The 27,869-nt window shown below is 39.6% G+C and overlaps 1 protein-coding gene across 1 annotated transcript; it reads right to left on the reverse strand.

Annotated features, from left to right (window-relative positions):
• On the reverse strand, positions 1,577 to 27,869 carry ACAA2 (acetyl-CoA acyltransferase 2). The gene is made up of 10 exons (NM_001167638.1): positions 27,854 to 27,869; positions 24,693 to 24,859; positions 21,687 to 21,815; positions 18,741 to 18,857; positions 12,003 to 12,150; positions 9,938 to 10,113; positions 9,261 to 9,390; positions 6,083 to 6,153; positions 3,136 to 3,290; positions 1,577 to 1,661 (listed from the first exon to the last, which is right to left on the reverse strand). The coding sequence occupies exons 1-10, from the start codon at positions 27,867 to 27,869 to the stop codon at positions 1,577 to 1,579; spliced, it is 1,194 nt and encodes a 397-aa protein (NP_001161110.1).

Raw genomic sequence — 27,869 nt, forward strand, 5'->3', positions numbered from 1 at the left:
GTTGCAGGATGCTCAGCAGCATCCCTGGCCTCTAGCCCCTAGATGCCAGTAGCACCCCCTTCCTAGTCATGACAACCAACACATCTCCAAATGTTGCCAAGTGTCCCCTGGGTAGGGGTGTGCAGGACAGGGCATAATTTAGGTAAACTGGCAAAGTTAAAGAGGAGGGATGAAATCCAGGCAAAACTTTGATCTCTTCAGTCTGTGGGTTCTCGAAATTTTGGCATAAGCACACTGATTTATAAGAGTAACTTTCGGAGTTCCTGTCGTGGTACAGTGGTTAACGAATCTGACTGGGAACCATGAGGTTGCGGGTTCGATCCCTGTCCTTGCTCAGTGAGTTGAGGAACCGGTGTTGCCGTGAGCTGTGGTGTAGGTCACAGACGCAGCTTGGATCCCACATTGCTGTGGCTCTGGTGTAGGCCGGTGGCTACAGCTCTGATTAGACACCTAGCCTGGGAACCTCCATATGCCGCAGGAAGCGGCCCTAGAAAAGGCTAAAAGACATTTGTGCAATAATAGTGGGAGTGAAAAATGGTACGAATGCTATGGAAAACAGTATGGCAATTCCTTGAAATATTAAAAATAGAATTATATAATTCAGGGATCCCACTTGTTTTTTTTTTTTTTTTAGGGCTGCACCCATAGCATATGGAAGTTCTAGGTTGAATCAGAGCTGCAGCTGCTGGCCTACGTTACAGACACAGCAATGCCAGATCCAAGCTGCGTCTGTGACTTAGACCACAGCTCATGGCAATGCTGGATCCTTAACCCACTGAGTGAAGCTGAGGGATTGAACCCACAACCTCATGCTTCCTAGTCTGCTTCGTTTCTGCTGTGCCACAACGGGAACTCCAGAAAGAAGAAAATTCTGATACATGCTACGATATGGATGAATCTTGAGAACACTATGCTAGGTACAATAAGCCAGTCACAAAAGGACCAATGCTTTATGCTTCCACTTGTATGAAGTACCTATCGGAATCAAATTCATAGAGACAGAAAGTGGAATGGTGGTTGCTTCAGAGAGGGAGGAATTGGGAGTGGTTGTTTAATGGGAGTAAAGTTTCAATTTTACAAGATGAAGAGTTCTGGAGGTGGACTGTGGTGATGGTTGCTCAACAATGTGATGTATTTAGGACCACTGAACTGTACACTTACAAATGGTTGAGATGGTCAATTTTATGTTTTTGTGTATTTTACCTCAATTAAAAATTTTTAAAAATACAAGAAATGACAGGTAAGGATTAGCTGAGATTAAGGCAGTATTTATTCCATTTCCTTACAATATTATCATTTAAGGCATAAGCAGTGGTTATTTGGCAAGGATACAATTCCTTTTAAGGCCTTCTACAGTGGATTTTAGTTCAGCAATGCATCCTACTTGGTACAAATCTGAGAGAATTTATTCTGGCGTGGGCTCTGGTTTACGATAAATGCATCTTTGCCTCATCATCCCTTGATCAAACGCAGTCACTCTCAGTGCAGGGCATGGTTGGTTTCACAGCTGCTCTGAAGGTCACCTTGGCCTGGCCAAGTCAGCTGAGAGGGGGCCAGGACAGATTCCCTGCTCTCCTCAGGCTGTGTTCTCAATGATGATGGCAATTCCTTGGCCCCCTCCAATGCAGGCTGATCCCACAGCATATTTTTTACCCCGGCGCCTAAGAAAGAAAATAGTGGCTGAAACTTACTTGCATGAAGAATTAACAGAATTAATTAGATAATTAATTAAATGGAATTCATAATGGTCACATCTGCATTATTCATTCTCCTGCAGCTCATCAGTTCAATCTTTTCTGTAGTTCTCAATATTGGGGAAAAGAGGAGAAAGAATGTGGAAACTGGAATATTTTTACTAAAACAAGAAAGCAATAACATAGAAGAGGAAGGCTGTAACAAATGTAAAAACGTAGGTCGCTGTGAGAACAGAGTGAGAAGACAAGGAATTTGGCATGAACCAGAAATTGAAAAGGGAAGAAAATATTCAGCCCCTTTGATTTACTGGTTTTAGATTTTTTATGGCATCTTAGAATAAATAAGTATACTGAAGTTTTTATGGCATCTTAGAATAAGGAATTATACTGAAGTTTGTCCATATGAAAGGCTGATAATTTAGAAACATTCCATGTCATTTTCATAAAAATTAGACTCCTTTAAAGTACCATCTGCTCTAATTCTTCAGTCCTGATAGAATGACCTTGAGAAAACCATCCAGGAATTATTTATGTGTATATCAATCACTCATTTTTTTTGTGTGTGTGTCTTTTTTGTCTTTGTAGGGCCACACCTGCAGCATATGGAAGTTCCCAGGCTAGGGGTCAAATTGGAGTGGTAGCTGCCAGACTACACCACAGCCACAGCAATGCTGGATCCAAGCCACATCTGCGACCTACACCACGGCCCATGGCAACGCCGGATCCTTAACCCACTGAGCAAGGCCAGGGATCAAACCTGTGTCCTCATGGATCTTAGGTTCATTACCACCGAACCATACGGGAACTCCCCAATCACTCATTTCAACTTAATCATTAAATGAAATAGTCCCATGTACCTTAGCCTCACAGGGAGCGAGAGTGATTTTCTGGCCTGACATTTGGTTTGTTTACAATTTTCTTACTAACAGAGAAAAATGGCCCAAAATATAAAGTACAGAAGGAAGAGCTCTTCTATTAAAAATGAAAAGTATCAAAAACACAGAAGGCTCCTTCTGGAACCTGGAAACAGTAAAGGAAAATCTTAGCTCAGATCCAAACTGTCCGTTTGCTTTGGCATCTTGAATGACAGCATCTAGATCAGCAGTTTGTTTTCTTAAATAACAATATCTGAGTCCTGTGACTGGCACTAGAATGCATGAGAACCAGGGCCCCATTGTGGCTGGTGAACACGTGCTGAGTGGCCACACTGCAAACATGAGGAAGGGTGAGCATCCTGAGAGCAGAGGCACCAACAAGTCATCTGAGTCATTTATCAGGTCAGCTGAAAGGGCGCCCCAATAACCTGTTCCTGCCGAGAAGCAGTGCATGGCGTAGGGAGAAGAATGAAAAGTGCTGCTTTGTTCTGGGGTGGCCTAAATCCATGTATTATGCATTGCCACAAAAGACGGCAAATCTGAAATGTAAAATTTCTATTAAGTACCTTAATTCATGAACCAGGTGTGAGGTAATTCTTGCTCCAGATCCTCCCAATGGGTGACCCAATGCAATGGCTCCCCCGTTCACGTTGGTTTTACTTGGGTCAAGATCCAAACTCTTTTCAACTGCCAAGTACTGCGGAGCAAAAGCTTCATTCACCTTTAAAACAATCAAAATACAAATAAAAAGCCTGATTCACAAACTGATTTTTAACTGAGAATTGTCCAGTCCAACTGCCTTTTTTTTCTTTTTTTCTTTTTGTTTATATTACTTTGCAAGGTTAGTATCTTCAATCATTCATTATAAATAATAACAGGTTTGAAAATGGGTATATTGACTAAGTGATGCTTTAAGTGTAATATATCCCTTAGAGAAAATAAATCCTCAGTGTGATATTATAAGTGCATATGGGACTAGAGGCCGTGGGATACTGGAGAAAGCCCAAATATTCTGGAGCTAGATGGACAGTTCAAATCTTGGCTGTATGCATATTCCTTAAACTCCTTTGACATGCAAATTTCTTCAATGGTAAGATGTGACTGTAGTATTATTTTAAGAGTTATTATTAAGGTTAAATGAAATCACAGGTATTAAGTGTTTGGTATGTTACCTGGCATAAGCAAGTGTTCAGTAAATAGTTGCTACTATTATTATTAACATTACCCAGTAGTGGAGTTCCCATTGTGATGCAGTGGAAACGAATCCGACTAGGAACCATGAGGTTGCAGGTTCGATCCCTGGCCTCGCTCAGCGGGTTAAGGATCTGGCATTGTTGTGAACTGTGGTGTAGGTCAGCAACTACATCTCCAATTAGACCCCTAGCCTGGGAACCTCCGTTATACCTTGGGTGCAGCCTTCAAAAAGACAAAAGACAAAAATAATAATAATAATAATACCCAGTACTACCAGCCATACTTCCAAGAAGAAACTGATAGACAACAAAGAATAAACCTTCAGAGAGAGATACATAAGATGAATGGTTACTAGGTTGAAATGTGGCCAGTACTAAAAAGTAACATATTGTTGTATTATACTTAAAAAGGCTTGCTTTGGAGTTCCCATCGTGGCTCAGTGGTTAAGGAATCCGACTAGGAACCATAAGGTTGTGGGTTCTATCCCGGGCCTTGCTCAGTGGGTTAAGGATCTGGTGTTGCTGTAAGCTGTGGTGTAGGTTGCAGACGTGGCTTGGATCCTGAGTTGCTGAGGCTGTGGTGTAGGCCGGTGGCTACAGCTCCAATTAGATCCCTAGACTGGGAACCTCCATATGCCTCGGGTGTGGCCCTAAAAGGACAAAAAGATCCCCCCCCCCAAAAAAAAGGCTTGCTTTCAGGATTACCTTAGTTCATGTTTATAGCGCTCTATTTTCATAGGATCTTAGCTAGGGAATTTTAGAGATGAGAAAACTGATTTTAAGAAAGCTAACTTTTACAGGGATGGGGTAAAAATCTAGTCTTCTTTCCTACTAGATCTGTGCTCTCCCACGATGGTGTTTTATTTGTCCTTAGATCAAACATCATTTTTCCACTTTATATGGTCACGCTTAAGGAGGTACTATAGATCTAGAATATGTCATGAAACTAGGCTTTTGAACCTAGAAAAATTACTGCACGATCATCAAAATTCCCAAAGACAATCATATCAGGGTGTTTAGAGCAAGGTCCCTGAGTAATTGTACCTTAATGAATGATTATGAACAGCTTTGCAGAGCTGACATATTTCAGTAGTTTTAAATGTGAAATCTAAAGTCAGAAATTTAGTGTAACTCATTTGCTAATACAAATGTGGTAATTAAACAGCCCCTAGGAAGGTCTGCACTGTGCTGATGGCCTGAGAATGGAAGAAGAGATTTAAGGATAAACCATTTGTCTGAAACCATGGTTTCCCAGGTGAGAGATTACCACAGAGGACACCATGTATGTGCCTAGTGTGAAAAGGCCCTTTCTCAATTTAAAGAGAAATCCTCTGTCATATTAGCTATTTCAATGTCAAGCAGCCTATACTTAATTACCTAAAATTTTCAATATTCCCCGAATATAGAATGCATACAATCTATCTTGAATCATTTTCTTAACCCCTTCTTTTAATTGTACTAGACATTTTTAACAAGTCTTTGTTCTAAACCAATAGTAAAGAAATCACTCTATCAATAAATTTAAATTTCCAACACTAAAAACTATGATAGGTGCATTCCAAATCAAGCTACAACTACGATGTAAAGGCCAAAGGTAAGCCTGAGGCAGGGGTCGGAGGGGGGGAGGGGGGTGGGCTCTTACCTTGGTGGAAAGTACAGGAAACACACTGGGGATCAGATTATTGTTTTTCTACTAGGACAACTTTTTTACCGGTATATTTCACTTTAATCCGTAAAATAGGTTTAAAGTTACTTATTTCAATAGGCACATTAATAGTCTAAAATGTAATAGAATCTTACAAGGGCATAAAAAGTTTCCAAGAAATTATACTTCAGTAGAAGAAATCAGGCTGTTCTAAATGTTTTATTTTTATTTGAATAATTAGGAGTTCCCATAGTGGCGCAGTGGAAATGAATCTGACTAGTAACCACAAAGTTGCGGGTTTGATCCCTGGCCTTGGTCAGTGGCTTAAGGATCCGGCATTGCCATGGGCTGTGGTGTAGGTCGCAGATGCGGCTCGGATCCCGAGTTGCTGTGCTGTAGTCTGGCAGCTACCGCTCCAATTTGACCCCTAGCCTGGGAACTTCCATATGCCATGGGTGTGGCCCTAAAAAAATAAATAAAACATTTTAATCAGGTAGGGCCTGACTGCATGCCAACACAGGTATGTAATAAAAGTGATACTGATTTAGATTCACATCATTTCAGGAGTTTAATGGTACTAAAACAGAAAGAGCTATTAAAACCAAACTAAAGCCATTTATGCTGTAGAAGTTAGTGGTTTATACATGTTGTTAAAAAAAAAAATAGAACACTTACTTCTACCAAATCCATGTCCTTAAGACTTAGTCCTGCTTTCTTCAGTGCCCCAGTGATAGCAGGGACAGGACCTAGATAAGAACAAAAATCAGTTTAATCTTAGAAGTATCAAATTACTTGTTCTTCACTAAACAGGTAAAGAAGGAGGAAATAAGGGGACAGCTAATAGCCAAAAATCTTGTCATCCTGATAGCACACTAGTAAACGATGTGACAATAAATAAATAGAAAAATGGGACCAAGGTGAAAACTGTTTATGTAGCCAAATTGTAGATGAGAGACTAACATGAAAAGTCCTATCATAAATGGCTTTAAGAGTTCAAATAACCAAAGAGGTCATATCCGGGGTTTTGCATAGATCATTTTTATTGTATTTTATTTTATTTTTGTCTTTTTTTAGGGCCGCACCTGCAGTATATGGAGGTTCCCAGGCTAGGGATCTAATCGGAGCTGTAGCCACCAGCCTACACCACAGCGACAGCAACACGGGATCTGAGCAGCGTCTGCGACCTACACCACAGCTCACAGTAACGCCAGATCCTTAACCCACTGAGCAAGGCCAGGGACAACCTTACAGTTCCTAGTCGGATTTGTTTCAGCTTTGCCACGACGGGAATTCCTAGATCATTCTTAACATCAAATGATAAGGCAGACTTAGTGCTTTCCCAGGACATAAATCATATGCATTCCCAGTATAGAAGTGACTGTGACTACACGCTGAATTTTCAGGCTCATTTGTACAAAAGGCAGGAAATAGCAGTATCTCCATATGGGGATTGCAAGGGAGGAAGCCTACCAGGCACTCCAGCGAAAAGATATCTGAAGCAAGGAGATGTTTATCATTCCAATGGTAAGCAGAGAATCAAAATAAAATATAACTCCTACTGGAGAAATGCAAATCCACCAAAAAACCTTTTTAAATAAACTTTTGCGCCTAGATTTCTGATGATCACCAATGACAGTTTCATATTGCTCATAATTTTAAAGCGATATTTTTTCCCAAAAGGTAAAAAATTTGGCTAGAAATGATGACCTACTTCTCTGTCCTTAGAGAATGAAATTGCCAAATGTCTTAAAAGAAAAACACGTAGTATGTTCTATGGAATTTAAGTAGTCAAATATTCGGTAACAAGTTTCACAAATGCACCGAAGGTAAAATGGGAAATCAGTCTTTAGAAGAAAAGCATAACACGATCTAAATATAACAATTTGTTTTGTTGCCTAGTCAAAAATTTCCTTGGACAAGAGTCTTCTGATTGGTAGGGCCATCTAGTTAACATTTTTCAATTTAAAGTGTCAATTCTGTACTGGCTGCTGACTTAATAAAGAATCTAATTCCAGATTCTCTTTGTATCTGTATGACATGAAAACGGGGTGGACAGTCAACAGCAGAGCATCAGTTACCTGGCGTGGTCAGAAGATGAAGTATCCTACACACGTGAAAGGCACACAGAATTAAAAGCTGAGGGCATGAAGCTGCTGTATATACTGCCCTTGTCTCCATAACCACAGTCAGCATGGCTAAGTGTGTTCATTTTAACTTAGAATTGTTACAGTCAATTGCACCGATATGTGAGGCCATAAGCTGATTTTTAAAGAACTATTTCCATACCACTCTGCTATTTCCTGGGACTCAGAAAGGTATAGGATTCTTGTTGGGAAAAGGGTACCCTCTTTCTAGTGCTGGCTCCCACCACTAATAGCTATGTAACCTTGGGTACATTTGGGGGCTATAAGTTTCTCATCAGAAGTGCTTTCAGCTGGTTTTTAACCCCTTTCTTTCTTTTGCCATTTCTTTCTAAACACTGGTATTTTTTCTACATATGAAGCCCAGTAATAGCTACCCCAGCTGCAGAGGCTCAGAACTCCACCTACCAACCTTTGTCACCCCTGGGAGTTCCAGGGAGCACTGTCTCTCCAGAACTGTGTCCTTCCTTGGAGCCATTACTGCTCTTCTCAAGTCTGGCTCCCACCAACCCCTTTCTGGATCTGCATTTCCTCTGCAGGGCTAAGCATTGCTATATGTTGGATAACGGCATAACTGGTGAACAGCTCTTCTTAGAAGTTGGATTGATGAATCAATCCCCACCAGGTACTCAACAGTCCATCTTCCTGTGTTTATTCATCTAGAGCACTTCATGTGGTCACCTTGTTTAGCCCCGTGCTAGAACCAACAGATGAGCTCTCTAGGTGAGGGGGGCTTCTGAAAGTGTGGGACATCTGACACACATAGTTCTGCTCAAACCCTGAGGAAAAACAGAAAATCTCCTACAATAACATTTATTGTACTACAGGCCCCAGAAGAGAAGAAAGGAAAACTTCATTTTCTTGCTTACTATGTTTACATATCAGAACCTTTTTTTTTTTTTTTTTGCTGCACCCATGGCATGTGAAAGTTCTAGGGCCAGGGATCGAACACATGCTACAGCAGCACCCCAAGGTGCTGCAGTGACAATGCTGGATCCTTAACCTGCTGCTCCACAAGCATTTTCTCATTCACAAAGAAGTCTCACTAGAGTTGTGGGAAGATTAAATGAGATCTATTAACGATCTCATGTAAAACACTCAGCAGGGTGTGTATCTTCTCTACCTCACCCCATGATTTCTCCCATCTCACTTTTTTTTTTTTTTTTGGTCTTTCCCAGGGCCACACCTGGGGCGTATGGAGGTTCCCAGATTGGGGGTCTAATCAGAGCTACACTGCCAGCCTACACCTGAGCCACAGCAACGCAGGATCCGAGCTGCGTCTGCGACCTACAGCACAGCTCATGGCAACACCGGATCCTTAACCCACTGAGCAAGGCCAGGGATCGAACCCAAAACCTCATGGTTCCTAGTTGGATTCGTTAACCACTGAGCCACGGCGGGAACCCCCCATCTCACATTTTCCACTATCTTGTCCATTCCTTGAAATTCTTCTCTGTCGTTTACTGTATGTTAATGTTTATACATCTTAAAGGGACAATAGGACATGATTATTGTTCATAGGGAGTCGACCTGGTCTTGGTCTTCCTTTTGTGCCTGACACAGTTTTTCATAAAGATGAGTTGTTTAAATGACTGATGACCCCTCTCCTTTTCTCTGCAAGTGACCTTGATTTGGCTACTGTCTCAGGAATCTGAATGCTAAAAAAGACTTATCTCTAGAAATAGAACAGGTTTGTTTCACTACAAACTTACCAATACCCATGATAGAGGGATCACATCCAGACGCAAAATAGCCCACGATTCTTGCCAGTGGTGTGAAGTTATGTTTTTTAACAGCATCTTCACTAGCTATGATAACAGCTCCAGCACCATCGCTAATTCCCTTGGAAACAAAAACAGATGATTAACTAGACGGTAAAATATAGTTAATCAAAGTTTGAACTGATGGAATGGTATTAGGATCATGACAACATACAGGAAGTGGTGCCAGAATTAGAGATTCCACAAGTAGTAGTAGAGGTACACTGCTGGATTCAAGAGATTGTTTTAGGCCCAGAATACAACCTCACTAAGGGAAAATAGGAAAGAGTGTCAAGAAAAAGCTTATATCCAGATGTGGGCAGATGTAAGAAGAGATCTGATGACTTATGTACATGAGGGAAAAAAACCTAAAATAATAAACCAGGTAGATTTCCTTTTAACATTCTGGAAAGACTTAAGAAATTGGAAGAGTGTTATATAAGGGCCCCTGGCTCACATTTTTTATCCTGGACTATGAAAAATGAAAACCCAAATTAATGGAGGATGACCTCTACTAGCTTAAGCTAAATAACCAAAGACTACCATGAAAGGCATCTAAAAGGTACCACATGATTATCTGGTGCTGACCACATCCAGAAGAGTACGGAATAATCCGTAGCGCTACCTACCGACGCGTTCCCTGCGGTAACAGTCCCTTCTTTCTTGAACACTGGAGGGAGTTTACTCAACTGCTCCAGGGTGGTCTGGGGCCGAGCATGTTCATCTACTTGCATGGTCTGTTTTCCTTTCTTTGTCTTCACTTCGATTGGTGCCATTTCATTATTAAAGTAGCCAGCATCATTAGCTGAAAGAGTAGAAATAAGAATTGGGGCAAGAAAAAAAAGAAACCAGAAAAACAAAATCAAACATATCCTTCAGTTTAATTTGTGTTCTTTCCTCTCAGTCTACTATAATATAAGTCTTTATTACTCAAATAATTTCCCTTGCCTATTGGAGGATTTAATAGACTGTCATTCATGCAGATGCATTCTGTACCTTTTTAAAATTACAACTTTGATTTTTTTTTAACCACAATTTTTCTTTTACAAGGTACTACTAGACTTATTAGTGCTTGTTACCTACAGATGTAATGGCACTGGATGGATTTAATGGCCTTTTTTTAACTTCTCTGGGTGAGATATAAAGTAATTAAAAAGTAGTTTTACCTCCACTCAACAATAATGTACACCTAAAATTCTATTAATAGAGCTCATGTTCAATATTCTTACCACAATAAGAAAAAAGTTACTAAGTCGTTTATGTCACCAAATAACCTATGACTGAAATTTAATGACAGGCAGCCTGAAGAAATTATATGAGCTATTACTGACACAGTCTTAAGTAAAACAGCTTATCTATGTCCACCTCCACTGACTGGAGTAGACTATTAGTAACCTAAAGTGTCAGAAATAGACTAAGTCAGGAATAATATCACCTTAATTTTTAAATCACTTTATAGCGGGCTAAAACCTTCCTTATTTGGTTCTCACAACAATTCTGTTAGAAAAAAGGAAGGCAAATATTTTTATCCCTATTATTAGCTCAGTGAATAAATACTCAGTGAACAAACGACTTGGCTAAAGTCCATCTGTATGTGGCAAAACTAAAAATAGACGGATAACTCTTGACCTCTAGACCAATCTATACCCTTTCATTTAAACGTGTAACTAAAAAACAGACTGCGAGTTGGATCAGCTCCATTCCACTTAACCCCTCTGAAATACTAAGATGAACTTTATCCTCACTATTCCAAGTAATTAATACCCCTAAGTAAGAGTTTCCACTCATTTATATTAGTTTAGTTTTTAAAAACCCTTTTCAGAGGACTAACAAATTTCTTCAACATGCCATGTTGATGAAAGAATGGCTGTCACCTTGCTCACCTTGGATTGGCTCACCAGCAGTGGGCAGTGTCACAGAGGGCACCATAGCTAGGGCCTGGGACTAGTTCTGAATCTCTGAGTCAGGTACAATGATTTTGAATTGGGAATGGAAGAGAAGAGTCCTAAGAGGATACCCAGTGGGTCTTTCCCAAACATCCATCCCCTTTTCTTGTGAGTATGATATGCCCCTTGGGAGAGGACACCCTCTCTGTCTCAGCTGCCCAAGCAAGCTATCATCTCTGATGGAGTGTATCACAGCCCTCAGCATATTCTACTGAACAGTTTGGGGCAAAATTCAAGTGTCCAGATAGGGCCAATTAACCATACTACTTTTTAAGTAGTATTAACATACTTCAAAAGAAAAATTCCCAGTTAATCTGCAGTCATTAACAGAATATTTAATCATTAAAAATAATGAAAAAATGTGATTTTCAAATGGGATAATTTTAAACTATTTTTTTTTTTTTTTTTTTTTTTTTTGGTCTTTTTAAGACTGTACCCTCGGCATATGGAGGTTCCCAGGCTTGGGGTGAATCGCAGCTACAGCTGTCAGCCTACACCACAGCCACAGCAATGCAGGATCTGAGCTGCATCTGCGATCTACACTACAGCTCATGGCAACACCAGATCCTTAACCCACTGAGTGAGGCCAGGGATCAAAGCTGCAACCTCATGGTTTCTAGTCGGATTTGTTTCCGCTGTGCCACAACGGGAGCTCCTAAACTAATATTATATGATCTTTGTAACCTGAAATGACAAGAATCTTTCTTATAGTTTTCTTTTCATAGATATTTATAATAAGCAATCTTACCAGCTTTCCACCTCTGTTGTGACTGTAGGGCGTACTTGTCACATTCTTCTCTGCTTATCTTATGTTTTGCAGCAAGATTCTCTGCAGTAATTGCCATCGGGATTTGGATATGCTGATCTGTTAATCCTGTCCACAAACTATCTTCTAGCTATTAAAGACATTAATAAAGTGATTTGTAAAGTGTGCTTTGGAAAGTAACATTATCACTTCTTTAAATAATCAACAGTTCCAATAAAAAGTAAAATTAGAGACTTCTTTTTTTTTTCCCCAGGTTTTTAGGGCCAAACCCACAGCATATGAAAAGTTCCCAGGCTAGGGGTCAAATCAGAGCTATAGCTTCTGGTCTATACCACAGCCACAGAAACACCAAATCTGAGTGGCATACATAGCTCACAGCAATGCTGGATCCTTAACCCACCATGTGAGGCCAGGGATTGAACCCACATCCTCATGGATACCAATCGGTTTCCTTAACACTGAGCGAAGATGGGAACTCCCTGAGACTTTTTTTTTTTTTTGCCTTTTCTAGGGCCGCTTCCTGCAGCATATGGAGGTTCCAGGCTGGGGTTGAATCGGAGCTGTAGCTGCTGGCCTACGCCAGAGCCACAGCAACACGGGATCCAAGCTGCATCTGCGACCTACACCACAGCTCACGGCAACACCGGATCCTTAACCCACTGAGCAAGGCCAGGGATCAAACCCGAAACCTCATGGTTCCTAGTTGGATTCATTAACCACTGCGCCATGATGGGAACTCCTCCCTGAGACATTTTTAAAAAGAATCCAACACTATAATATAATACACACATTCCTTTCTCTCTCTAAGTATATGGCTCAAAAGAGTGCCAACAGGGAGTTCCCATGGTGGTGCAGGGTAAACAAATCCAACTAGTATCCAAGAGAGTATGGGTTTGATCCCTGGCCTTGCTCAGTGGATGGAGGATCTGGCATTGTGAGCTGTGGGGTAGGCAGGCAGCTGCAGCTCCATTTTGACTCCTAGCCTGAGAACTTCCACAAGTTTTTTTTTGCTTTTTGTGTGGCCCTAAAAAGCAAAAAAAAAAAAAAAAAAAAAAAAAGTTCCAGCAGTGCTAAATGTGCATGGTGAGAACCACAAAGTCATCCTAAAATCACAACTTAAACCATTGAGGTTCCATTTTGGAAGAAACTTCAGAGACTTCATGCAATGTTTATCTGCAGCCACCTTTGTAAAGCAGTTCCGAGCTCCTTAAGAAAGAGTACGGGGGTGGGGATGATGGTCTGGGGGTTTGGGATGGAAATGTAAAATTAGGTTGTGATGATGGATGTACAACTGTAAATATAATAAAATTCACCGAGTTTCAAAAAAACAAACAAACAAAAAGTACAGCTATGCTCTTTTTCCATCCCATGTCTTCAGCAGTGGCAACAGCTAGTTCTATCAATCATCATGAGATTGAAAAGAGCCGGGGACAGGTACCTTGAGTAACAGTTGCTATCTATTATACAATTAGTTAGTCTTTGATAAGTGTACCCGACCTGTTTCTTCTAGACTGCCTTGTCACCTTTTGGGTCACTGATCTGTTTTTCCAAAGGTTTTCTCAAATATGCTGTGTGTCTTAAATCTTATCTCGTATTTTCTAAGTCTTGTTCCTTATAGCTTTCAAGACAGCCAGGTGAGAAACTGGGAGAACAGGATAAGTCAATGATTATTACCACTGGGAAATTCTAAGAATATACAATGTCATCAGCCTATTGACATAGGAAAAACAGCATACTATCATTCTTTTTTTTAAACTCAATGCATTTTATTACATTTATACTTGTCATCACAACCAAATTTTACAGCATTTCCATCCCAAACCCCCAGCCCACCCCCCCTACCTGTCTCCTTTGGAAACCATAAGTTTTTCAAAGTCTGTGAGTCAGTATCTGTTCTGCAAAGAAGTTCATTGTGTCCTTTTTTTAGATTCCATATGTTATAGAATATGACATTGGTGTCTGTCTAACTTCACTTAGCATGATAATTTCTAGGTCCATCCATGCTACTGCAAATGTCATTATTTCTTTCCTTTTAAGGCTGAGTAATATTACATGGTGTATATGTACCACATCTTCTTTATCCACTTCTCTGTCGATGGACATTTAGGTTGTTTCGATATCTTGGCTATTGCATATAACTGCTGCAATGAACACTGAAGTACATCTATCTTTTTGAGTCATGGTTTTCTCTGGATAGATGCCAGGAGTGGGACTGCTGGGTCATACAGTAATTCTATTTTTAGCTTTCTGAGGAATCTCCATACTGTTTTCCACAGTGGTTGCACCAATTTATATTCCCACCAACAATGTAATAGGGTTCCCCTTTCTCCACACCCTCTCCAGCATTTATTGTTTGACGACAGCCGTTCTGGCCAGTGTAAGGTGGTACCTCATAGTGGTATTGATTTGCATTTCTCTAATAATTAGTGACGTTGAACATCTTTTCATGTGTTTTTTGGTCATTTGTATGTCTTCTTCGGAGAAATGTCTGTTTAGATCTTGTGCCCATTTTTTAACGGGGTTTTTTTTTTTTTTGGTATTGAACTGCAGGAGGTGTTAAAAAATTTTGGAGATTAATCCCTTGTCAGTTGCTTCATTTGCAAAGATTTCTTCCCATTCTGTGGGTTGACTTTTCATTTTGTTTAGGGTTTCCTTTGCTGTGCAGAAACTTTTGTTTGTTTTTGTTTTTATTGTCATTACTCTAGGAGGTGGATCTGAGAAGATATTGCTGTGGTTAGGTTGAGAGTGTTCTCTAAGAGTTTTATACTAGTCGGTCTTATATTTAGGTCTTTAATCCATTTTGAGTTTATTTCTGTGTATAGTGTTAGGAAGTCTTCTATTCATTCTTTTACATGTAGCTGTCCAGTTTTCCCAGCTTATGGAAGGGGCTATCTTTTCTCCATTGTATATTCTTGCCTCCTTTGTTACAGATTAGTTGATTGTAGGTGCATGGGTTTAATTCTGGGCTTTTTATCCTGTTCCACTGCTCTATATTTCTGGTTTTGTGCCAGTACCACACAGTTTTAATGACTATAGCTTTGTAGTATAGTCTGAGGTCAGGGAGCCTGATTCTTCCAGCTCCATTTTTCTTTCTCAGGATAGCTATTCTGGGTCTTTTGTGCTTCCAAACAAACTTTAAAATATTTTCTTCTAGTTCTGTGAAAAATGTCCTTGGTAATTTGATAGGGATTGCACTGATTGCCTTGGGTAGTATAGTCATTTTGATAATATTGATTTGTCCAGTCCAAGCACATGGTATGTCTGTTCATATGTTTGTGTCATCTTTCTTTCATCAGCATCTTATAGTTTTCAGGGTACAGGTCTTTTGTCTCTAGGTAGGTTTATTTCTAGGTATTTTATTATTTTTGTTGTGATGGTAAATGAGATTATTTCCCTAATTTCCCTTTCTGATCTTTCGTTGTTATACAGAAATGCAGTCAATTTCTGTGTTAATTTTGTATCATGTGACTTTGCCAAATTCACTGGTGACTCTAAGAGTTTTCTGATAGTGTCTTTAGGATTTTCTAGGTATAGTATCATGTCATCTGCAAACTTGATAGTTTTACTTCTTCCTTTCCAATTTGGATTCCTTTTATTTCTTTTTCTTTGAATGCCGTGGCTAAGACTTCCCAAACTATGTTGAACAGTAGTGACAACAGACATCCTTGTCTTGTTCCTGATCTCAGCAGGAATTTTTCAGCTTTTCACCATTGAGAATGATGTTAGCTGTGGGTTTGTCAAATATGGCCTTTATTATGTTGAGGTAGTTTCCCTCTAGGCCCACTTTCTAAAGGGTTTTTATTAGAAATGGGTGTTAGATTTTGTCAAAAATTTTTTCTGGGAGTTCCCATCGTGGCGCAGTGGTTAACGAATCCGACTAGGAACCATGAGGTTGTGGGTTCAGTCCCTGCCCTTGCTCAGTGGGTTAACGATCTGGCGTTGCCATGAGCTGTGGTGTAGGTTGCACACGTGGCTCGGATCCCACGTTGCTGTGGCTCTGGTGTAGGCCAGTGGCTACAGCTCCGATTAGACCCCTAGTCTGGGAACCTCCATATGCCGCAGGAGCGGCCCAAAGAAATAGCAAAAAAGACCAAAAAAAAAAATTTTTTTTTCTGCATCTATGGAGAGATCATATAGTTTTTATTCTGCAGTTTGTTAATGTAGTGTAGCACACTGATTGATTTGCAGATATTGAAGAATCCTTGCATCCCTAGGATAAATCCCACTTGATCATGATGTACAATCCTTTTAAAGTATTGTTGGGTTCCACATGCTAGTATTTCGTTGAGGATTTTTGCATCTATATTCATCAGTGATACTGGCCTATAATTTTCTTTTTTTGTGGTATCTTTATCTGGTTTTGGTATCAGGGTGATGGTGGCCTCATAGAATGAGTTTGGGAGTGTTCCTTCCTCTGCAATTTCTGCAATTGTTTCAGAAGAATAGGTGTTAGCTCTTCTCTAAATATTTAATAGAATTCGCTTGTGAAGTCCTGGACTTTTGTTTGTTGGAAGTTTTTTATTCACAGTTTCTATTTCATTACTTGTGATTGGTCCATTCATATTTTCTATTTTGTCTTGGTTTAGTCTTGGAAGATCGTACTTTTCTAAGAATTTGGCCATTTCTTCTAGGTTGTCCATTTTTTTGGCATATAGTTGCTTGTAGTAGCATCTTATGATCCTTTGTATTTCTGTGATGTCCATTGTAACTTCTCCTTTTTCTTTTCTAATTTTATTGGTTTGAGTCCTCTCTCTTTTTTTCTTGATGAGTCTGGCTAAGGGTTTATGAATTTTGTTGATCTTTTCAAAGAACCACCTTTTCTATGGTTTTCTTCATTTCTATTTCATTTATTTCTGCTCTGATCTTTATGATTTCTTTCCTTCTGCTAACTTTAGGTCTTGTCTGTTCTCTCTCTAGCTGCTTTAAATGTAAAGTTAGGTTGTTTATTTCAGCTTTTTCTTGTTTTCTGAGGTAGGCTTGTGTTGCTATAAACTTCCCTCTTTTGCTTTTGCTGCATCTCATAGGTTTTGGATTTTTGTGTCTTTGTTCTTGTTTGCTTTTAGGTATTTTTTTGATTTCCTTTTTGATTTCTTCAGTGTTCCATTGGTTGTTTAGTAGCATGTCATTTAGTCTGCATATGTTTGTGGATTTTTTTGCAGTTTTTTTTCTTGTTGATTTCCAGTTGTATAGTGTTGTGGTCAGAAAAGATGCTTGACATGATTTCAATTTTCTTAAATTTACCATTGTGGCCCAGAATGTGATCAATCCTAGAGAATATTCCATGTGCATCTGAGAAGAATGTGTATTCTGTTGCCTTTGGATGGGATGTTCTATAAATATGTATTAAGTCCATCTGGTCTAATGCATGATTTAGGGCCTGTGTTTCCTCATTGATTTTCTGTCCAGATTGCTGTAAGTGGGGTATTAAAGTCCCCTGCTATTGTGTTATTGTCAGTTTCTCCTTTTAAAGTTGTTAGCAGTTGCCTTACACATTGAGGTGATCCTATGTTGGATGGATATATATTTAAAATTGTTATATCTTCTTCTTGGATTGATTCTTTGATCATTATGTAATGTCTTTCTTTGTCTCTTACAATAATCATCAGTGTGTGTTCCTCTAGAGGTGGACATTTTAGGCCATATTTTTCCAATGACTATTCCAGAGACTTTTGCCTCTAATGTCCTCCCCCCGCAATGAGCCACGGTCACCCCCTGTTTTCTCAGGAGACTCTCCAAGAATTGCAGTCAGGTCTGATCCAGATTCCTATGGAGTCTCTGCTTTTCCCTGAGATCCAGTGCACATGAACGTCTGTGTGCACCTCTCAAGAATGGGGTCTCTGTTTCACCCATCCCATGGAGCTCCTGCACACAAGCCCCACTGGCCTTTAAAGCCAAATGCTCTGGGGCTCTTTCTCCTGGTGCCAGTTCCCCAGGGGTGCGGACCTCTTGTGGGGCTCAGAACTCTCACTCCTATAGGTGAGTCTCTATGACATAGTTACTTTCCAGTCTGTAGGCCGCCCACCTGGCAGGTATGGGGTTGTTTATATTGCATAATTGCCCCTCCTATCTCTTGATGTGGCCTCCTCTTTGTTTTCTGGAGTAGAATATCTTTTTTAATAGTTTACAGTCTATTTGGCCAAAGGTTGTTCAGCAGCTGGTTGTAATTTTGTTGCTTTTACGAGAGGAGGTGAATTCCAGTCCTTCTAATCTGCCATCTTAATCCCATCACCATACTATCATTCTTTGTCAATGCTCCTTAGGCAGTTCTTGAAGGATCATTTTTTTATCTGACTGACTTGGGACACTATAATCTACATTCAAAGATAATGTTTTCTGTCATAATGAAGAAATCTATTCAATGGAAATTTCTCCAGAAATAAAACTTCCATAAATCATGGTATAGATTTAATTATTTACTAATTATTCAATAGAGATTAATTCAAATTTTACCTGTCTTTTTAATCCACTCCATCCCTTCCTCCATCTCTCCACATGTTAATTCCTCTACCAGAGGTATGCTGAGATAAAAGTCTAATTTTATGTGAGTTAAAATGTCAAAATTACCACTATGAAATAGTTTATAAATCTCAAATCATTCACATCTTGCCAATCCCCTATTAATAAAATTGGCTTTAAAATTTGTTTTCTCTTTCCCAAAATGATGTTATTAATAGTATAATGTCATGAGGAGTAATTTTTAAAAATTTCAATGTTTCAAACCTTGAGATCCAATCCAAGCTTGGTTCCAAAACGAATATTTCTGACACAGTAAGGAGCCTGGCTCATGCTTTCAGTTCCTCCACACAAGACGACTTTAGCATCTTTAGCACAAATTTCCTATTAAAAAAGAAATGAACAACAACAACAAAATCCTTTTATTGTGACAGATGTATTAAAGAGTGTGTATTAAGCAGTAAACCAATAGTAAATCTAATAAAGTAACATACCTTACTGAATAAGTAAAACTTCCATATTATAATATCTCAAAGGGAAATCCTTTTAAAGTAATTGCAAAGAAAATGCTAAAATATCCATTCCCAAGATACAAGAAGGAAAAAAAACTAAAAGACTTCACTCATTTGTAGAGAAGTAGAAAATCCTATCTGCATTTTGAGAGTAATGGAGATTCTTTCTTTTTTTTTGGCAAGCAAGTGAAGTCTTTATTACAGGAAAGCAAAGAGCTCCCAGGACAGCTGGTAGGGGAGAGAAGAGCCCCTCCCGCCTCTTCTATTGTCTTATAGGGGTTTTTAATCATTTAAAGATGAGGGTTACCAACGTGGGTCCAGAAAGATGTGGTTTTCTCCCATTGACCTTGCCCAATTACCTATATCAGTCCTTGTCCTATTGGGGCCTTAACGGTGGAAATGTCCCGTAAGTCTCATAGTTTCTTTGCCCCTCTCTTCCCGTAGCCTGAGTCACAGGGGTTAGAGATTAATGTCTATCTGGGGGTAGGTACACTCCCTATAGTAAACAAGGCCTGTGGGGATGTTACTCCCTGGAGCCCTTAAACCTCAAATGTTAATCAATAGCCATATCAAAGGCTGTATCAAAGAAAGCATCGAAGCCCGAAGCCCACGCGCCTACACTGACTACCTGAGTTAGGAATGGAAATTCTTAATTCAACACAAACTGTGAAAATTAGTAGAGATATTAATGTCTGGCATAAATGTATAGATTGCCAGCAGATAGAATAAATTTTTTAAATAGGCAAAAGTAAAATGTACCCTATTAATGATGAATTTGAAGGAGACCACAGATTTATAACTAGGTTAACCTAGGGGACCCAGAAAAAGGAAACTATTTCATTCTTCCACCTTTTCCCACTGTTTGCATTTCTCAGAAAAACAGCAGCTAACAACCCTTCAAAAGCCCAATGTTTAAAATGATCACTAGGAAAATCATGGCTACTTCCTAAGATATATTGTTACAGAACTAAATTAAAGTGAAAGTAATTTATTCATTACAATATGTCTTGTCTTTTACATGAAGACTTTGACAAATTAGATTTCACTTTATCCCTTTTTCCAAGGGAACAAATGCATTTGCCCAACTATCCCTTGAAGAGAGGTCATACTAGTTTGTAGGTCTACCAATGGTATCATTCAGTTCCTTCTGCAATAAAATACATTTCTTATCCTCCCCTAAATTCTCCAACTCCCTTCTCACCTTACAGCCTTTATTCAGTGTTTCAAACTGCCTCACTGGGAACCCTTGCAGACCTGGTTTGAATTCTGCCTCTACAACTTAGTAAACATAATGCCTTTAACAATCAGTTTCTTTGCCTGTAAAATGGGAATAATAGTTCTAGCTTCATAGGAAGGTTGTAAAGTGAAATACTGAATGTAATCTAGCACAGTGCCTGGCACATAGGAACCACTCAATAAAAATGACAGTCATGGAGTTCCTGTTGTGGCGCAGTGGTTAATGAATTGTAGGTTTGATCCCTGGCCTCGCTCAGTGGGTTAAGGATCCGGCGTTGCCATAAGCTGTGGTGTAGGTCGCAGACATGGCTAGGATCCCGTGTTGCTGTGGCTCTGGCATAGGCCGGCAGCTACAACTCCAATTAGAGCTCTAGCCTGGGAACCTCCATATGCCATGGGTATGGCCCTAGAAAAGAAAAAAAGACAAAAAAAAAAAAAAAAAAAGACATTCATGACCATCTTTTTAAAAAATTGTTATAATCTCCTCAGAAAAGAAAATCATGGACTTGGAGAAGAGACTTGTGGCTGCCTGATGGGAGGGGGAGGGAGTGGGAGGGATCGGGAGCTTGGGCTTATCAGACACAACTTAGAATAGATTTACAAGGAGATCCTGCTGAATAGCATTGAGAACTTTGTCTAGATACTCATGTTGCAACAGAAGAAAGGGTGGGGGAAAAATATAATTGTAATGTATACATGTAAGGATAACCTGACCCCCTTGCTGTACAGTGGGAAAATAAAAAAAAAAATTAATTCATTCATTCATTCCGATTGTAGAAAATGTGGGAGATGTGGACAGTGTAAAAAAAAAAAAAAAATTGTGATAAAATACACATAACATAAAATTTACCATCTAACCAATTTTAAGCTTACAGGTCCTTAAAGACATCCACATTGTTATGCAATCAACCACCATCCATCTCCAGAAGTCTTTTCAACTTCCAAACTGAAACCCTGTATCCATCAAACACTAACTCTCCTCCCCACAGCCCCAGTAATCCCCATTTTACTTTCTGTCTCCACAAATCTAACCACTCCAGGGACCTCACATAAATGGATTAAATGGATTCATACAGTATTTGTCCTTTTTTTTTTTTTAATATTTTTTTTTTTCCACACCCACAGCATATGGAAGTTTCTAGGCCCAGGGATTGACTCCATGCCACAGCCGTGACCCAAGCTACAGCAGTGACAATACTGAATCCTTAACTGATAGGCCACCAGGGAACTCCCGTATTTGTCCTTTTGTGACTGGCTTGTTCCATTTAGCACAACGTCTTCAGGGTTCATTACTAGCTTATAAGAAACTGTTTTCTTTCTATGAATACTTTTCACGAGAAGTCAACTACTGACCTTTCCTAATAAGTACTATAAAAGAAGAAACCTACAGTGCTATACTGAAGTGGGACATTTCCTGTAATAACTATTAATATTTTCAGAGAGTTATATAAAATGTTGCCCATACCTGACATCCATTCACAATGGACTGGAAACCAGAGCCACAGAGCCTATTAACCGTGAGAGCCGGGGTCTCCTTTGGGATTCCCACACGCAAACCAACATGTCTTGCCAAGTATATAGCATCTGAAGAACTCTGGAACAGAAAGAGAAGAAAAAGAATTTCCTCTATAAATCTAGGAACTTAAAATAAGCAATGAGGTCCTGCTGTACAGCATAGGGAACTATATCCAATCGCTTGTGATAGAATATGATGGAAGATAATATGAGAAAAAGAATGCATTTGTATGTACAACCAGGTTACTATACAGCAGAAATTGACAGACCATTGTAAATCAACTATAATAAAAATTTTTTTTGAAAAAAATAAGGACAAGATATATTAAAATGTTCACAATGTTTCAAAAAATTATAAACTAAAGTAGGACACAAGGCATATAGGTACAGTATATAGTTTATATGAGTTAATGATCTGAATAAAAACTGTAATTTGCTTGATTAGTTTTTAAATAGACTAAGTATGAGAAATCCTGACATTAGGTCCTCACAGAAATCAGAAACATATAACAATTAGAGCTGTTTAAAATATAACAGACTATCTCAAAGTAGTATGTTCTTTAACTGAGGAAGCATTTGAGGTTGTGGTTCTCAACCTGGGCTGCAACTGGAATAATCAGGTAAGTGTTATAAACATACTGATGATGCTTAAGTTCCTAACCAAACCGATTAAACCAGAAAGGCTGGAAGTATCCATGGGCATCAGTCCTTACTCCAGGTGACTGTAATGTGAAAACAAGCCTGAGACCAGCTGATCTAGGAAGGGGAAAGATGAACAATGGTCAGGAGAATAAGAGTTGGGACTAGATCACTGTTTCCCAAACTTTAAAATGTACACTGACGGCATCTTGTTAAAATGTCAGTTCTCAATCAATAAGGTCTAGTACTGCCTGAAATTCTGCATTTCTCACCACTGCCCTGATGAGGCCAATGCTGCTGGTCCAAAGACTACACATGGATTAAGAAGCAATGAAATGACTTTTTTCTTTTACTGTAGAGAGAGCCAAAGCAAATTTGATAAAATGTAAAGAACTGGTCCATCAAGTTAACTTCAGAGTGTTCATTGTACTATTCGTTTAGCTTCTGAATATGTTTAAAATGTTCCAAGATAAAATTCAACACATTCAGTGAGTTCCTGCTGTGGCTCAGTGGTAATGAAACTGACTGATATCCATGAGGACGCAGGTTCGATCCCTGGCCTTGATCAGTGGGTTAAGGATCTGACCTTGAGCTATGGTGTAGGTCGCAGATGTGGCTCCAATCCCATGTCACTGCTGTGGCTGTGGCGTAGGCTAGCAGCTATAGCTCCGATTCGACCCCTTCCTAGCCTCAGAACTTCCAAAGGCCACAGGTGCGACCCTAAAAAGAAAAAAAAATTTCAACACATTCAGCCTATCTATAGGTTAGGGGTTGTGAATGAAGATGGAAGTGGGAGGGGTTCAGTATGACATCAATTAATCCACTGACTGAAATCTTCATTTGTTGATTGAGATGAAATCATCTTAATTTATAAATTAATGTCATTCAAAAGATTATTTGTCAACAGATCTTCTTTTGCCAGAGTTTTCTGTTTTGGAGTTACTTTTCTTAGAATGCTCTCTTACATCCAGCTTGGTAAAACAGGTGTTTTATAAACTCAGGCAGTAATCTGAGGTAATGGAGAGAATATTAGGCCAGGAGATAGAAGATCTGGATTAGAATCCAGAGTCTGTCATTCACGAGCAGTGGGAGCTCTGGTTTATCAGAGCTCAAGGTCCTCATCTGGGACGAGCCATCTGCAAATAGATTTACAAATGCTTCTTAATTGTATGTATATGCTGAATGCGATCCTACCTTCCAACCTTATGCATATAAGCCAGGTGACTTCTACTTTGGCCACTGTTTTCCAGAAAGTAAATGTTATTTTTCTTTTGAGATTACATCTTCCCTAAGAGCTTCCACAGAGTGATGCTAAATTCCTTTTAATCCCAAGAGACTAAGCTTTGTGGGAAGAGTTTACTTCGTACAGGAAGGAGATCATAGGCAGGAGATCTTCATTCTAGCCAGAACTGTTGCAGACTACTTGGTTCAAACTGGTCAAACCCAGTCACGACTTTGAAACTTCTCTGGATGTTTCCTCATGTTAGGAGAGGCCTGGAGTTCTACAAAATCTTTAGGGTTTCTTTGGCTCTTTAACACTTCATAAACTTTACTGAGAACTTATATTTCTAAAAGTTTCAAAATTTTTCCTTATTATATAGCTATTTTCATATATTAGAATTTCTCAGAACAGAATACATTAGTACCTTTAACACTAGGAACTTTAACGCCTCTCAAAACAGGCAGGATATATGCATGTAAGTTCAAAATATAGTCAATCCTTATTACATGTAGCTTCTATACTTGCAAATTCACCCATCTGCTAAAATTTCTTTGTAACCTCCATCCCCACCAATGAGGGCTGGGAGGAATAAGAGCTCCTACCTCTTGGCTACACTTGGAAGGAATATTCAGCTTTCAATTCCCTGCAAATGAATGATCTCTTTTATACACCATACATAGCAAGATAGAGGGTAAAGGAGCTTCTCATTCCCCACAGCAAACACTGACCAACTCTGACTGTGTATAAGAAATTATGGGAGATGGGTTGTATTGATTGGGCTTGCTTACCTTCCTTAGGTGACACACAGAGAGCTAATTAACTTCAAATAAGTCAAGGAAATTAATCCACTATTTAAGAGGCAATGAAATGTATCCCAAGTCCAGACATAATCCCAGATAGATAAATAGTTCCCAAACATTTGCTCTTTTGAATTATATATATATATACACCATTGCTTTCAGAGTTGGAGGACTGCTTATGAACATCTTTAACTATTATTAACTAGGAAAACATTATGACACGTTAAAGGAATTATTTTTTGAAACTGATGAAAGAAATCAACAGGAGGGACTATCTCCCTTCTGAGCTACTAACCTGCATGACATTGCCTACAATGACACTGTCAATAGTTTCAGGAGAGACGTTGCCAGCAGATAAGGCAGCCCTGGCAGCAAATTCAGTCAAATCAGTAGCTGTGAAGTCTTTCAGAAGACCTCCAAAAGCTCCAAAGGGTGTCCGCTTAGCAGCAACGATGAACACACCTATTGCAATGAAGAGATTAGTCAGTGTCCCTAACATGTTTTAAATAACTTCACTGTGAACCTTATTATAAAGTACAACTTTCAATTAGATAACAGAAAATCTCTGTCGCATAATAATACATAGAATGGGTCACACTTATAGAAAAGTGGTCCTAAGAGTTATCATTTTGTTTGATATCTACCTGCTAGCACCAAGAACTGCACCATATCCTATGAAGTAAATCCATTCTGGTTAGATGGCATGCTTGTCCTCTGATGATTTACAATGCTAGAGACATTTAAGATGGAAATGTTTCTTCTATTTGCTGGAATATATTGCCTAGTTATAGAATCAAAGAATCTTCCAAACTAGAGGGTCCCTTAAAGTTGTCTGAGGGACAACTCCCCCTCTAGAATATTCCTGACAAGAAGTCCTCTCTAACCTCTGCTAAAAAACCTTCCAGAAGAAGGTATGTGCCATACTGTGATGCCCATGAACGCCCATGAATGGACAACATAAACTAATGATTTTTCTCATACTGAGCAGGCACAGTTTACCAAGTCTTCTATTTACCGATTCTAGTTCTATCCAAATGCATCCCAAAGTCAGACAATATATTTCTTCTAGAATATACATTGCTTCAAATTTGAATTATATATATGCCATTGCTTCTTGAGTCAGAGGATGACTCAATTTACAAATTTCAAAGAACTTTATCTTTTCCTGTTATACTTTACTCCTAGAATAAAATGGGCAACAGCAGATCACCTTTATCACAGGTATACAAAATGGCACAGATTGGAAGAGAGTGTGGCAGTTTCTTTCACAACTAAAACTAAACATGCTCTACCCAAATGGTCCAGTCATCACTTATTTGATAAACGACTGGTATCTAAAATACACAAAGAACTCTTGAAACTCAAATAACCCAGTTTAAAAAAAAATGAGTGAAAAATTGAACAGATAGCTCACCAAAGACAATATACAAATGGCAAACAACCATATGAAAAAAATGCTTGGAATTCCCACTGTGGCACAATGGGATTGGCAGCATCTCTGCAGCACCAGGATGCAGGTTCCTGGCCTGGCACAGTGGGTTAAAGGATCTGGCACTGATGCAGCTGTGGCATGAGTTGCAACTGCAGCTTGGATCTGCTCCCTGGCCCAGGAACTCCATACGCCACAGGGTGGCCAAAAAAGTAAAAAAAAAAAAAAAAAAGGAGGCTTGATTATCTTTTATCTTATGTCATTAGGTAAATGCAAACTAAAACAATGGGATGCCATCTGACAACTATTACAGTGTCTAAAATCAAAAACACTGGCAACACCAAGTGCTGATGAGCATGTGGAACAAAGGTTCGATCACTGGCCTCACTCAGTGGGTTAAGGATCCAGTGCTGCTGTGAGCTGTGGTAAAGGTCACAGATGTGGCTCGGATCTGGCGTTGCTGTGGCTGTAGTGTAGGCCGGTGGCTACAGCTCCGATTAGACGCCTAGCCTGGGAATTTCCATATGCCGTGGGAGTGGCCCTAGAAATGGCAAAAAGACAAAAAAAAAAATAAAATAAAATAAAATAAAAAATAAAAATAGAGAAATCAACAAAAATACTATTTTCTTTTAAAGAAGATAGCTGATGATAATGCAGCTTTTACATGATTTGGGTTTTTTGCATAACTCATCTAAAAAAGTCAATATGCTGCTTTATTAAATTCAGAGTTGGAAAGAGCACTGAAAAATTAAATCCAATTATAGGAAACATTTTGTTTCGGAAATCCCATTTTTCACTTGCACTGTTCACAGGTCATTTAGGTTTTTCTGAGCCCCAGATACCCCTTTCCAACTGCCTACCTGTCATCTGCACTTGAGCGGCTCAATATTCTCTTCCAAGTTAAGTCTCCTCAGTTTTTCTCACTCTATAAGCAGTACCATCATGAACACAATTCCTCAAACATGAGACCTGAAGTCATTTTTAATATACATAAACTGTTCTATCGGAAGGTTCTTCAAAGGACACAAAATAAGCATGAGCTTTTCTTTTCTTTTGTCTTTCTGGGGCCACACTTTCAGCATATGCCCCCAGACCAGTGGTCAAATTAGAGCTGTAGCTGCCAGCCTACACCACAGCCCCAGAAATGCCAGATCCGAGCAGCCAGCAGCATCTGCTACCTACACCACAGCTCATGGGAACTCCAGATCCTTAACCCACTGAGTGAGGCCAGGGATGGAACCAAGTCCTCATGGATACTAGTCGGGTTCATGTCAGGAACTACAAGGATGAACTTTTAAAATTCCATTTACTGTGACCATTTGTTATGAAAAGCAGAGTTCATATAATTTTTTAAGTTAATAACCATAGGAGTTCCCTGGTGGCCTAATGGATAAGGACTGATCGCTGTCACTACTGTGGCTCGGGTTCCGTCCCTGGCCCAGGAATTTCTGCACGCTCTGGGTGCAGTAAAAAAACAAAAAACAAAAAACAAAAAAACCAAAACTACAGAATTTACGTCTTCAGTGATTTACACGTTTCTGGTTTCTGGAGTCACTCAAAAGAAATGGAAGGGAAAGGGGGATTAGGTCAGGTTCTCCAACAGAACGCTAACAAGCATGTTAGAGGAGACGGTCACTGCGGCAGAAATTTCCTGGACACCCCAAAAAAACATCCATACTTCCCCCAAGTCTTGCCCACGCCTTGACCAAGGCCGAGCCCACCGGGTTCATCTGAAAGGTACTCCTCTGGCCCCGGCTTACTGAGCAGGCTCCGCCGCCTCCCAGATCGCTGAACCACAGGGTGAGTCACTACCCCGCGGAGACGAAAAATGACCTTCAAGGTCGGAAGTGAGCAAACTGTCCTCTCAACTGGAAGTTGCAGAGGTTACTATAAACAGTGCCTTACAAGTATGTTTTCTCCTGAACCCAAACAATGCTTTCGGCGTTGCATTTCTTCCAAGTCCCCTTTTCTGTGCAGGCGACGCAGATTCCCTCCTAGACCAGACCACAAGGGCCGGAGGCGCTCACCTCGGAGCAGAGCCAT

Source organism: Sus scrofa, chromosome 1 (assembly GCF_000003025.6).
Source record: "Sus scrofa isolate TJ Tabasco breed Duroc chromosome 1, Sscrofa11.1, whole genome shotgun sequence".
NCBI classification, from domain to species: Eukaryota; Metazoa; Chordata; class Mammalia; order Artiodactyla; family Suidae; genus Sus; species Sus scrofa.